Here is a 13,129-nt window from a genome sequence, read left to right as displayed (position 1 = left end):
CACTCAGAGCAACATTTTATGCATCAAAAGGAATTTTACTGAAAGGATCCATGGGGAGATGATGGATAAATTCCGGGAGGGTGCCAGTGTGGAGTTTGGGTGAGGTGACAGCTGAGCATGGCCATGGCCTTCTCTGCTGGAACACCTGGACCTTGGGCCCCCCCCATCCCACCCTGAAATCACCATAGCCAGGACCGAAGGCACCCAGAGACACACCTCCTGCCTCTAAAAAACCCAACCCCCCCTTCCAGGGGCAGGGCCAGCTGGGTATGTAAACAGGATCTTGGGGAGTCCCACAGCCCCCTCAGTGCTGCTTCTCATGGTGGGCTGGGGGGCCAGGAAGCGGGCGTAGGAAGAAGGCAGGGCTCCACAGGCAGCGGTAGGCCAGCAAGTGAGGCCCCAGAGCATACAGTAGGTTGCACACGAAGAAGCTGGCCCAGGCATCCTCAGGCAGACGGTAGGTGAAGGGCGTGCGCAGGTGCATGGAAGCACCCATGTGTGAGAACTGTGCCTGGTGGCCAAAAAGGGAGGATGGATGTCACAGACCAGGAGAGAACAAGCCCCAGCGTCACCAGCATCCCACCCTGGGGAGCTCAAAATATCCCCTTCTCTATCTCACTGGCTCTGCTGACCTACCTGTCTCCCCTCTTCAATCCATCTGTCTCTAAATATCCCTGTCCCCACATGTCCTGTCTATCCTCGTCCATCTATCTGTAAGCCTCTCCCCAGCTGCCTAACTAGAACGATCTTCAGGGTCTGCTGGACCCTGAACCCTATTTCTCTGCCCTGAGTCCAGCTCCCGGTCTTCCCCACCCCAGGCAGCCTCGATACAAATCCTCTCAATTCTACCCCTAATCGATAAAATAATAATATATCTAATGGATGTCCCCCTGGTCCCACTGCCCTGGCCAGGACCCAGCCTTTATCACTTCCCATCAGAAACCCAGAAACATGCCCCCAGCTCTGACTGGGCCCTCCACTGCTCAGACACCTTCTACAGCTCCCCATTGTTCTCAGCACAAGCCCCCAAGCCCAGAGTTCAAAGCCCTTAGCACCTAACTGTCAATTTATCTTGTCTCTGCCTTTATCCACATTATGGGACTCTAAATCACTGTCCCTCTCTGTGCATATCCTTATGCTGTTACCATTCCTGGAATGCCCTTCCCTGCCTGAAGAACTCATACCCATACATCAAAGCCTATGCCCCCGGGGGTGTGTGTGATGAATTGGGAGATTGGGATTGACATTTATACACTAATATGTACAAAATGGATAACTAATAAGAACTTACTGTATAAAAAAATAAATAAAATAAAATTCAAAAAAAAAAGTAATATCTTTCCAGAGCTCAAAAAAAAAAAAAAAAAAAGAAACATTTATTTGAAAAAAAAAGAAATGGAAAATTACAAAAGGGGTAAGTAGAAAAATTACTGAAAATGGTTTGGCAAGGTGGGTTAGACAATGTACATTTTGTGGTTTGGCAGGATCACATTTTCTTGAGCAAAGACTCAGCATGAGGGCTGGGGTCATCTTTATGGACACAAACTACAACCTAGTTCAAGTGGAAGTCAAATTGAAGTTTGGTCAACTCTCTTAGCACAGTGTTAGCCAAGCCCTTTTTTTTTTTTTTTTTTTTTTTTTTTTTTTTTTTGCGGTACGCGGGCCTTTCACTGTTGTGGCCTCTCCCGTTGCGGAGCACAGGCTCCGGACGCGCAGGCTCAGCGGCCATGGCTCACAGGCCCAGCCGCTCCGCGGCATGTGGGATCTTCCCGGACCGGGGCACGAACCCGTGTTCCCTGCATCGGCAGGCGGACTCTCAACCACTGCGCCACCAGGGAAGCCCAGCCAAACCCTTTTTTCTGTATAGGGGTTTAGAGTTCAGAAACCTCATGAAACCCAAAACATTCCTTCATGGCAATTTTCTTTGCTTCAGAAATTCTGAACAGTCCTAACTGGCTTGCTACCTAAAACTATGCAAAAAGTAAAATCTATGTTTAAAAGGAGTAAAGAAATTTTCTACACAAAGCCTTGAATATGCTTGAATGACTATTCTCCCTTAATAATAACCCTTTATAATTAGATAGTAATACACAAAATAAAAACAGAGAGTAGGATGATAGCGGGGGCTCAGCAAGATCAATTCAGTCCTTCTGGTTTACAATGTTAGAAGATTTCCCTCCTCCTGAAATAAGGTTTCCAATTTCTTGAACTTGTCAAGTTAGATACGTCCAACTTCTTTAATACCTCGGATACTGAGTATCATTGAGTATCATAAGGAGAAACATATAATTTTCAGATTCTTCCTTCACGTCACATAAAAAAATAAATTACAGATGGAATAAAGAGGCAAATGTTGTGTGTAAGAATTTTTAAAGCCTATGCATGAGAAAGCTTTTGAAATAGCAAAAATATCTCCAAAGCTTGACTTTGAACGTCGGTAATCAGAGCCTTCGGACTCAGAACACAGCTTCCAAAGCAAAATAGAACAAAGAAACCAAGTTAAGAGTAGTTCTTCTGCCTTTAAAGAGCTGGATGGAAATGAGACGTTCTTAGCAATTTTGATAGATGGCTGAGATTTTTATAGCACTCTTCTGTACAACAAAATTACTTTTGACAGTCATCGTTAATGAAACAACTAATAATAATAACAATGATAATAATATCCAGAAGAGAAATAGACAATGAGTATTTTCTTTTATTGTACTTTGAATATACAATCATGCTGCAACAAAGTAAAAAATAAATAGTAAAGTACAATAGAGAAAAAAAAAAAGCCTATGCCCCCTTTTCTAAGAAATCTGTCCCCTCTGGAATCCCTCTCAGACTCTCTACCTCCCTCTATTCAGTTCTAACCTCATGGGGTTTGGGGTGCCTGTGTCTGGCTCTTTCTCCCCCACACTAGGGAATCCTGGGGTACTGAGCTGGGGGTGGAGCCTGTCAGGGGCCTAGTATCACCCTGCTCAGGGTGAGCACAAAAGCAATTGATGAGCAGGCAGAAACTTTCTTCCCTACGCACTGGCCCACCCCACCCCATTCCACCCCACCTCACCTGGCCAATGGCTCCAGCAAATACCAAGGTCCAGTCAGGCAGCCAGGAGCAGCCAGGAAAGATGAGGGCATAGATGGCCAGGCCATAGAAGGGCAGCACGTAGAACATATTCACCAGCATCTGGGGGACACACAGCTGATGGATTGAGCGGCTGCCCCAGTTGAGTCTCCTGATACCCCTCAGGTGGTGGACCCAAGGAGAATCTGGCCAGCCTCAGACCCCCCCCAAGACAGGGGCTCTCTGCACATCCTACCCTGTGCAAATTGCTCCTTTATTTCCCTTGGGTTTCCCCACCCATCCCACTCCCACACACTGAGCCCACCCACCTTACTCCAGAAATAGCATGTGACCCTGGCCTGGCCAATCAGAACACCATAATAATCAGCTATGAGCATGTGATTTAAACTTGGCCAATCAGAGCCTGCCTGAGACTTATATTAAGCTGAGGAATTAAGGGCTCACACTCCTCTGTGGTGGCTAAGTAGAAAGAATGGAAGCCTAGAGCTACCCAAGGCTGTCTCTGCCATACCACAAAGGCACTACCTGGGAGTGGAGCACATGTAAAGAAAACACAGTCTAGAGACAGAGCTATCCTTGAGCTCCTGGATCCAGCCATACCTGAAGAGAATGTCTCTACTTTTTTGGTAGGACAATAAATTCCATTTGCGCTTCCACCAGTCTGACTTGTGTTGTTGGCACCTGCTTCAAAGGGGCCCAGTAGATCCCTAACCACGGCAGGACCGTGGCCCTCTCCTCCCATCTGCCCTCTCACCTGCACCTTCGGATAGGCCACGGGGTCCCTCAGGTATGGCTCATACTGATAGATGTAGACGAAGCAGGCATCCATGGGGCAGTCAAGCACCACCTGGGGCCCACAGACAAACCAACAGCCTCAAATATCCCTCCCAGAGGAAGCCTTCCCCAGCCTCCCAGGAGAGGCCCGTACCCCTGGCTCTGGCCTGCCCCAGCTTTGGTTCTCTCCTCTGGCTGAGAATCCACAGATATTTGAGCTGGGGAGAAGGCTACAGGGAATGGGGCTTTGTGATGGAACACTCAGGTCAGACTCGATGAACTTCCCTGGATGATCAGATGGGAGAGCAGTGGCCTTTTTGCACTGGATAATGAAGATAAAGGAGTGAGGGATGGGCTGGGGACGGGGAGTTAGAGGCAGGTAGGCTGGCCAGTGCAGACTCACCAGGCCCCGAAAGAGGGTGAAGAACGCAGCAAAGATGAGGTAGATGATGAGGGCCAGGTCAACTGGGCGCCGCAGAAGGCCCTTTCTTTGTTCCTCCTCCACCTGCCCCATGAGAAACAGCATGAGAAGTCTGGTATCCAACAGGCACTCAATGAAGGCTCATCCCTTCTTCCCTAATTACCAAGGAGATCTTTCCAAGGAGATAACGTCTTTGACCAGAAGCAACTCAAATGGGGGACATTCAGGCATTTGGCACAAGGCCTATCTGGGGGCAAGGGACTCACCATGTTGGGAGTGCAGCAGCTTGGTGCCTGGGTCTGGTTGAAGACCCTCAAGCCAGCCCAGCAGGGGACCAGCAAGTAGGGGATGGTGAGGAAAAAGGAAGGCCTGATCTCTGAGTTGTATTTGCCTGCCATGGTAGGAGAGACAGGGTGTCACGCAGCGAGGATCCCCCAGGCCCGGCCGGACCCTTTAGCTGGGCCATGTCAGAGCACCTGGCTGGAAGTTGTGATTCACAAATGCCATCCTAGCTCAGCCCTAACACGTCTGACTCCCGAGTGCCCATAAGATGATGTCCATGCTCCTCAGCCTGGCCTGCCTCAATTTACCTTCTGGACATGGCTCTTACACTTCAGCTGTTCTTTGCTCCCCCTAGAAACACCCTGGATATTCCTCTTGCACAGCCATCCCCACATCCCTGGTTGCCTTCTCTGCTCCGCCTCCTAAGACCTACCTACAAAGGTTTCACTCTGCCCTCTGGATCCACCTTAAAATTCCCTTCTTGTGTCAAGAGCATTCTGGGCCAAGCCCCCGGGGTCAGGAACCAGCTAGCTGGGGAGGAAATGGAATGTGCTTCCACTCCTCCAAGAGGAAAATGGGGGGGAGGTGGGGAAAGGCTGCTGGCTTAGGCTCTGAATGGAGAGGCATGTGGTGGGGAGGAGGTTGCCCTCTGCAGACATTGGAGAGGGTATGCAGGATCCACTGGGAACTTCCAGACACAGGGCAGTGACCCAGCCCAGGGAGACACGACTCCTCAGAGCCAAGTCCTTACCAAGGATGTTTCCTGGAAGGAACACCAGGATGCTCATGACGAAGGATCCCAGCCAGTAGAGTGCAAGGTTCCGGTACCTCTTCCTGGGCAGGGGATGGAGGGGTGACCAGTAGATCCCTGTCCCCCAGTCTCAGAGCCCCCGACAGGGTCCAGAGACCAATCTGGGATCCCCAGCTCTGGATCCCTTCAGTGTCACCCAGAACAGAAGGGACAACAGGAAGTTGAATGAGGGAATGAACAGTCAGATGCTCTGTCCAAGGACAGTAGTGTCTGCCCAGGCACAGGGTGGTAGAGAAGAGAACCGACCATCACTGACACTTGTGATGTTCCCTGGATCCTTCTCCTGGCCACTCCTGTCTAGAGCCCTAGAGAGGCTTCCTGATTTCCCCTACAGATACTTCTGGCTTCATCCTGACCTGGGACCTCCCACCTAAGGACTCCACCTCCTTCCCAGGGTCCAGGTGCCACGCTGCCCACCCCACGCACCTTTTACGTATGGCACCAGCCATGGCCAGGTAGAGGAGGTAGTGAACAGTGCCATCCCAGTAGCAGATGAAGACCCCGTGTGCCGTGCGCAGGTACGGCTCACCCTACAGGGGCAGGGGCAGGGCTCAGACGGGCAGTAGGGCTGCGGGCATCCCAGACAGCTCCCTACATACCTCCTTGGTGTAGAACGCCATGAAGCTCCCCATGTAGCCATCTTCCTCGAGAGCGATAAGGAGGTCCACCACGGAGGTGAAAGAGAAGACCGCGAACACTACGGGGAGAGTAGCAGGGCATGGGCAGGGTGTGGGCGGGGCACAGACCACGTGTGGGCGGGGCCTGAGACTGCAGGTCGGTGACCGGCCACCCAGTTTCTGGGCAAAGCCTCTGCACAAACCTGCTCCCAGGCCCCACCCCACAAGTCACATGACCCACAGCCCACCTCAGAGGGAGGCACAGTCCCTGCCTTTAGGGGTCCCCAGGCTGATGGGAAAGGCACTGTCCCTGCACTCAGGAGTCCCAAGTCAGAAGGGGGAGGCCCCTTGAGGTTCCCCAATCAGTAGGGGTTCTCCAGTCTCTGAGGTTCTCCAGTCTGATGAAGGCCCTTCAAGGGCTGCCAGTCTGATGGAGGAGGCCCTTGCCCAGACAGTTCTCTTCCCTAAGACCCTCCCACCAACTCACCAGCATAGAGTGGGTCATAGTAGATGTCACTTCGGGACAAGCTGTATATAGCCAAGAAGAGCAGACCCAGGATCAGGGCGCTCATCCACACCACCCCCAGGGGGCTGTGGAGAGGAAAACCAAGTCAGGGAGGCCAGGCTCATTCTGAGGTCCTGCCCCACCCTAGGGCAAGAGCAGACTCCAGGAAGCTCCAGGTGAGGAGGCTGAAGCATCTGTCCATCCAGGAAAGCCATTCCCTGAAACTCCCCTTTCCTAGCACCAGGCTCTTGCCCCAGCTGTTTCCCTATTCTGGAAACTCCTTCCAAAAGTCTCCTTTCCACTTGGCAAACTCCTACTCATCCTTCATGGCCCATCTACATTGCTCCTCCTCCAGGGAAGCCCTCCCTGACTCCTCAGAAAGGATCATTGCCTGACTTGGGCCAGGCATAGAGAGAGCATCTGTCAACATTTCTGACTATATGATTTATCCAGTCACTTGCTGATGTGTGTGACAGTTTGCTTGCTCTGTCATTCAACAGCTCCAAGACCCTCTGTGGCCAGTCCCAGTGCCCACACCTGCCAGAGGGTCTCTAGTGCTCAGCTCTGTACACCTCATGGTCTGAAGCTCCTGACTCCTCAGGTAAAGTGCAAATATTTCCATCAACTCCACCCCACCCCTGCCCTGATCTGTTCCCATCAACCTGATAAGGCAAGTCAACCAGCTGCAGAGGTAACAGAAGCCAGGTCTCTGGGCAGCCCCCAACTCTTGGCAAACCAAGGCCAAGGGTGGGAGGGTGGGAGACATATCCAAGGTCACACATTCCCCCCCACATTCTCTCCAGGCCCCAACCTTCTCCTGAACCCCTCTAACCCCTAGGATCCCCATTCCTAGCCCCATCTAACCAACATGACAATTATAGTAATCACATGAGACCACACCAGCATCTTGGCACACAATTTGTAATCCCAAACTGTAACTATGGGATGAGCTCTAGAATTATGTTCATTACACAGGGAAGAAACTGAGGCTCCCGGGGCAACCTGTCTCACTCAGGGTCCAGGAGGATGGAGCCAGGAATTTGTACCCAAGGAACCAACTCCACAGTCAAGACTCCCCCTACCCCATGTCTTGGGTTGCACTGGGTTTGGGAGTGTGAGGGGCTTGTGGTTGCCTGGTACCCAGTAGCTGGATCCACAGGGTTGAGGCCTAGGGTTAGGAGATAGGGACAGGGGAGGTCGAGGTATGTAGGGGAAACTGAGGCTAGGGACAGGGTGGGCCAGCCCTGAAGAGAAGAAAGTCCCAGGTCTGAGACAGGCAATGGAGTGACAGTCTGGTAGGGGTGGTGCAGCAGAGCGTGTGTGTGGCAAGAGCCGGGTCACTGGGGCATTATCTGGGGCAATACTTTGACCCTTGGGGACTCTGGAACCTGTGCTGGGCACATCCCTGGGAAAACACCAGAAACCCTCCAAAACCCTGCCTTGTTAGGGGCTCTGCTTCTCAAAGTCCCTCCTCCCCAGGCCCCAAACGTCCCAGGAGCGCCCCCAGCTCCACCACACAGCTCCGGGCCTGCTGGAAGGCGATTTCCGGTCGGAGGTTGGGGGGGTTCTTCTGATCCAGCCCCTGTCCTCGCGGGCCGGAGCGGCGCGGGGCCGCTGGGCTCGGGGGAGCCCGCGCATCCTCCATCCCGCCCCCTCCACACCCCAGCCCAGCCCCGCAGCCCCCGAGGAGGCCGCCCCGGCCCCTCCCCGCACGCACTACGAGAGCGCCGAGACGTGGTTGAGCACGTAGGACAACGGGAGAGCGCCCAGCGACAGAACTGCGACCTTGCCCGCCAGCGGCGGGATGTCCATAGCGGCGGTGCCGGGACCCCGGCTTGGTTTCTGCGCGGCGGTGCCTCTGGGCGCGGAGCTGCCAGGGACCCAGCCCGGCTCGGCCCCGCCTTGCGCAAAGGTCGCCCCCGCGCTGTGACTGCCCTGCGAGGCCCCTCCCTCCCGCAGTGGCCCCACCCCGCCTTGATAGCCTCGCCGGACTCTGCGCTGTCCCCAGTGGCAGTCCCCGTCGCCCAACCGGTTTCCCTCTCTACTAATGCTAGAATACGATGCCTCAGGATGCTTCCGCTTCTGCGTCCTGGAGGCCACTTCGGTCTAAGAGAATTCGTTCCCCGGACCTCGTTCTGCACTTCTTTCTTCACCCTAAGGCACAGGCATCCTAGCCTCGACCTCGACCCCGAAGGGGGACCCTTTTAACTCTTCACATTCCGCAGACCTCCCTCCAGCCCAGGATCAAGTGGGCATTGTATGTGCGCGCTGACAGAGGAACCTCATCCGCTTGGGTGCAGAGCTCCCTTCAGTGCCCTTAGATTTGAGTTTTCATGCGGTGGCCACAGACAAATTTAAATGTGTCCAGGTGTGAAGTTTTAACTGGTCCCGGGGGCCAACTCAAGGCAGACGGTCAGGGACCAGGGTTGGGGACACCTTGAAGGACTCCATGATTCTCTGCTGTGTTCCTTCCGTGTAGCCTGAACCCCTGCTCATGTGGGCGAGGTCCAAGGGATGGGGTCCAAGGGGTGGCTGAGATTATAAAGTGGGGATGGAGTCAGTTTGGTGAGGAGTTTCGTAATGGTGCTCCCGGCAGGAAAAAATAGCTCAGGCTTGGGGATGAGCTGCAGAAAGGAAGCACTGAAGGCTGGGGTTGGTGGTGGGGTCATGGAGCAAGGTGGGGTGGGCTTGGGAGCGTTCTGAACAGCCTGGAGGAGGCTGGGCTCCATTCGGGGGCATATGTAAGGGGGCAGGGCTGGACCAGGGAGGGGGCTGCAGGGTGGAGAATTAGGAGGCAACTTTTTGTCAACCCCTCCAAGGAGCCTCGGACTCTTGCCCACGTGGTACTTCTGGGTGCAGGAAACAGGGTGAGCGGTGCCCACCTGTTTCCTGCCCTAGGGGGCCCAGTTTTTTTTTCTGGCTGTGCCATGTGGCTTGCGCGACCTTAGTTCCAGGGATTGAACCTGGGCCACAGCACTGGACCACCAGGGAATCCCCTGGGGGGAAATTCTAACCCTCACATCCCCGCAACTCCCACCAGGCCCAGCCCCCGCCTTCTCCATGGGGCAGTTGGGTCCCATCTCTGAGCCTGGGTGACAAGATGATCTTCTGGCCACTGACCTGAGAGCCTCCTTCCCCAGGTGCCTGTTGCTCATGCGTGAAGCTCGGGTTTCTCTGGGCTGATCTGAATCTCCAGCCTCATTTCTTGACTTTTCTCAATTCTTGTGGTGCCAATATGCTACATGCCTCTCTCCTATCTGCAATATGGACCCTCTCGTATTTCCTCACCCCTTAAAGCAGGCCCCGGTGTCCCCTCCTCCAGGGAGGTCTCCCTGCCACTCCAGCCCCACTTCTCCCCCTGGAGGGCCAGGGGTGTCTGGTGCAGCTCTGTCTACGGGTCTGGCCTCGCATCCTGTATCTGGGAGATACCTGCACACCCACACAGCATTTGGAAGCCTCCTCTTCCAACTGTCCCCGTGGCTGGGGCTAAAGTCCGTGGTCTGAGTCTGGCGAGCCTTCTGGTCACTGAGAATTAAATGGAGGGGTGACCTTGACTTAGTGAGGTGTTTGGGACCGAGGCCCAGGGTCCCCATCACTGGGACCTCTGGCTGCCCAGACCTATACGCTTGTGCTCAGGACTCTGGCTCCCCAGGGCAGGCTCCACCACACCCCCTTGCCCTGCCCTGGGCACAGCGTCCATGGTGGGGAAACAGGGTAGTACGTGTCATGCCAGCCAGGGGTTTGCTGCTGAGACTTCCAGACCCTGAACTCCCTCACTGAGACACCCCCCAGGCCACCTCCACCACAGTTCCCACTTCCTCTTTATGGCATTTATCAGTCTCAGATTGTGTTAGAGGTTAATGGCCACAGCCCCAGCAGACTGTGGGTGCCCAGGGGCAAATCCCATCCATGTGATTCACAGTCAGTGCTCAGTGTTTGCTGAATGACTGTGTGAACTGCAGGCTGGCCCAGGAGCCTGACGCCAGCTTGAGTCCTCAGACCCCATAAGCTCACAGGGGTTGAGCAGGACCTACTGGGTACCTGTATGAGGCAGGGGGATGAGAGGTAGGGGCTCCTCAGTTTGCCAGGCCCTGATACTCCAAGCATGGCTCACAGATTTCCGAGACCCTGCCCAATCTGCTCACTCAGCAGCTGCAATTGCACAAGATCCCCAGGTGGTTTCTGCACAAGTGTGACGCACAGGCGCTGGAGACGTGGCAAGCTCTCCTTGGTCTGGGCTACCCACTAGCCTCCCCTCCTCCAGGAGGCGTGTGATGTCTTAGTACGGTGTATCCGTCCATGAAGCTGTCCCCCAAAGGCACGAGCCCTAGGGACTCGTGTGTCCACTATAGCTGTAGGACCCAGGGCAGCTAGGGTAGCCTGGGCTGCAGCCATCACTAGCCAGGTTTGTTGTGCGTGTGTGTGGGGGGGGGCCCTGTCAATGCCACCTGTCAAGAGAGGTTGAGGGGCACAGGTGTGCCCTGGGTCCACCTGCTTTGTGGGTCTGATGGAGGAATGGGCCCTGCCTGGAGACCCCTCCCCAGCCTCCTTCTGCAGTGCAGTGCGCTAGGCTAGGAGGGGAGTCCCTGATGCCCCTGGCCCAGGTGCAGCCAGGTCTTGGCCAGCTGGCCGCCCCTCCCCTCTCCAAAGGTCCTCCCCTCAACTCCAACCCAGGCCGATGGGGGACCCCATAAGCAGACAAAAGGTCCAGGTGGTTTTCCAGGATTCCTTGGTGCTGGGCAGCCTTCAGAGCAGCATCCTGTCCCCACCTGTCCGGCCTGGCCCTGCTAAGGAACAGGAGGGGTTTCTGGTGATGGCAAGACCAGGCTGCCGTGGCAGGCAAGCACCGGGATTTTAATACACAGCACGACACTCGCAACAATGGGAAGGGCGCGCAGAAAAGCAGGCCGGAACATTCCACAGTCCAGGAATGGTCGGTCTTTTGGAAAGTACATTTGTGCATTTTTCCAGAATACTCAGTAGTAAGGCCGTCTGGGGTTGTTCTGTGGGAAGCAAGAAAGATAAAAGGGGAGGTGGTTATGCTGTGCTAAAGGGAGCTAGCAGTTCCTCCCGTCTAGAACCTAGTGGGGGCAGCTAGCCCACATCCTCTAGAAGGGAGGGCAGGCTTTGGGGAGGCGAGGCAGGCTCGAACAAGGTGGAGAGGTGGGGTGGGTCTGCTGGAGAGCCTAGCCGGACTGCGGAAGGAGGGACACTTCTGTGATCAGCACCACCACCCGCCTACAGCGGAAGAACTGCGGCGGCCCGGCCACAAGCAATATAGGGGGATAGGGACACACGCACCAGGGGGTTGGGCCGGAAGCGGTAGGCCAGCATCATCCTCTTGCGGAAGGCCTCGTACTCGTCATCTTCCTTGGAGAGCTCGGCTGGCCGGTCAATGCCAAAGCCAGCACCATCTACCGTGGTGGTGCCCCTGCATTGGGGCAACGGGTGGTGTGAGCCGGGGAGCAGGCTGGTGCCGGCAAGAGGGGGGGTGAGGGACCTGAGCTTGGGGCAGGGAGGCTTCACCCGCCGTGGCTGGGCTCAGCAGCAGCACCCCAATGCAGCTCAATGTGGGGGCTATGCTGGGCTGGGTGACATCTGTCTGGGACACTCCTGGCACTGTGGGAAGGTGGAGAGCCTAAGACGGCCCAGCCACCAGAGTCCAAATCCCTGACTCCCAGCCCAGTGACAGGGCTGGACCCAGGCCCTGGGCCTATGTCTCCGTGTGGGACTTCTCCTCTCCTCCCTCCCCCCTGGCATTGGAGGCCACACTCACTTATTGACTGGGTTCTTGATGCCCTGGCCTTCTGAGCCCAGGCCATCGCCCTCCTTCCAGCCCATCTTCATCAGCATCTGGTAGCCGATGTTCTCTATCGTCAGCTTGAACTCCTTGTACTCTGAGTAGTCAGGCTCACGGCCCTCCTGCAGGGGGAGGAGGTAGCCGTCATCCACCAGGGCTGCAGCCATCCCCAGTCCCAGCTCTGGCCTGAAACCCCACCCCCACATGGCTTCACTGGCCGCTGGGACCACCTGCCCACCTGCCTCCCCACCACTAAGTCAGACTCCTTGAGAAGAGATCAAGCTGCCCCTTCTCAGAGGCCCCAGGACCAGAAGCAGTACTGAGCTCCCTGGTGGCCAAGTCAAAGAGGGCAAGGTGACAGGTCACACAGGCCTTGTCTACCATGAGAAAGATTAATGGTTCACCAGTGAAGAAAAATCCCATGTTCCAAGAGCAATTTGTTACACAGAGTGCTAAAAAGAGTGCTGTGGTCACATGAGGTGACCATCACATTGGTGAGATTATGTGGTACAAAGCAGTTTAAAAAAAACCCTCAAAAACCTATGTGGAATGTTCTGTCAGCCCTCTCCTCTTGAGCATGAAAACAGCATGGGAAGAACAATTTCACTCTGGAGAGCCCAACACATGGGGGCGTCTGCCCGAGAAATGCTTTGCCTGTAAACTGCACTTAATTGGCTCCACTGGAAGCAGAATTTCCCTCAAGCCTCAGCAAATGTCTCTAAAGCGGCAGTTGAGATGCTATTTGCTAATTCCCTACACAGATGGCACCTGTCATAAGCAGGTGCCACCCGTGGCAAGAGGGTCCTACCCCTCTTGTGAGCGAGCAGGCCCCTGAGGCCACCGCAGGTGCCT

At 54.9% G+C, this 13,129-nt stretch overlaps 2 protein-coding genes across 3 annotated transcripts in view; both read right to left on the bottom strand.

Annotated features, from left to right (window-relative positions):
* Positions 1-18: 18 nt before the first annotated feature.
* TM6SF2 (transmembrane 6 superfamily member 2) lies at positions 19-8,373 on the bottom strand. Its single transcript, XM_060007986.1, has 10 exons — positions 8,195-8,373; positions 6,460-6,563; positions 5,955-6,052; positions 5,782-5,885; positions 5,296-5,378; positions 4,529-4,653; positions 4,245-4,346; positions 3,822-3,914; positions 3,050-3,169; positions 19-511 (listed from the first exon to the last, which is right to left on the bottom strand). Exons 1-10 carry the CDS (start codon positions 8,287-8,289, stop codon positions 305-307), a joined length of 1,131 nt encoding a protein of 376 aa, XP_059863969.1. The 5' UTR covers positions 8,290-8,373; the 3' UTR covers positions 19-304.
* Positions 8,374-10,915: 2,542 nt separating this feature from the next.
* The window catches only part of SUGP1 (SURP and G-patch domain containing 1), a 29,891-nt gene continuing 27,677 nt past the window's right edge, over positions 10,916-13,129 (bottom strand). Inside the window, exons 12-14 of one of the 2 annotated variants that reach the window (XM_060007983.1) lie at positions 12,254-12,399; positions 11,779-11,908; positions 11,306-11,480 (exon numbers count right to left, since the gene is read on the bottom strand). In XM_060007983.1, the coding sequence (XP_059863966.1) occupies positions 11,454-11,480; positions 11,779-11,908; positions 12,254-12,399 (303 nt within the window). In that variant the 3' untranslated portion in view covers positions 11,306-11,453. Of the gene's footprint in view, positions 11,481-11,778; positions 11,909-12,253; positions 12,400-13,129 lie in introns of both variants that reach the window. The other variant, XM_060007982.2, reaches the window with a different exon arrangement.

Source organism: Delphinus delphis, chromosome 3 (genome assembly GCF_949987515.2).
Source record: "Delphinus delphis chromosome 3, mDelDel1.2, whole genome shotgun sequence".
In the NCBI taxonomy this organism is placed as follows: domain Eukaryota; kingdom Metazoa; phylum Chordata; class Mammalia; order Artiodactyla; family Delphinidae; genus Delphinus; species Delphinus delphis.
Note: the sequence above shows the minus strand (reverse complement) of the source record. Positions and strands in the feature narration are given on the sequence as shown.

Bases quoted from the DNA above. Each gene is read 5' to 3' on its own strand.
- TM6SF2 (XM_060007986.1), bottom strand. From the start codon at position 8,289: ATGGACATCCCGCCGCTGGCGGGCAAGGTCGCAGTTCTGTCGCTGGGC. The intron at 6,564-8,194 runs GTGCGTGCGGGG...TCCTCTCCACAG, and splicing joins CACGTCTCGGCGCTCTCGTA to CCCCCTGGGGGTGGTGTGGA. The intron at 4,347-4,528 runs GTGAGTCCCTTG...CTCATGGGGCAG, and splicing joins GCTGCTGCACTCCCAACATG to GTGGAGGAGGAACAAAGAAA.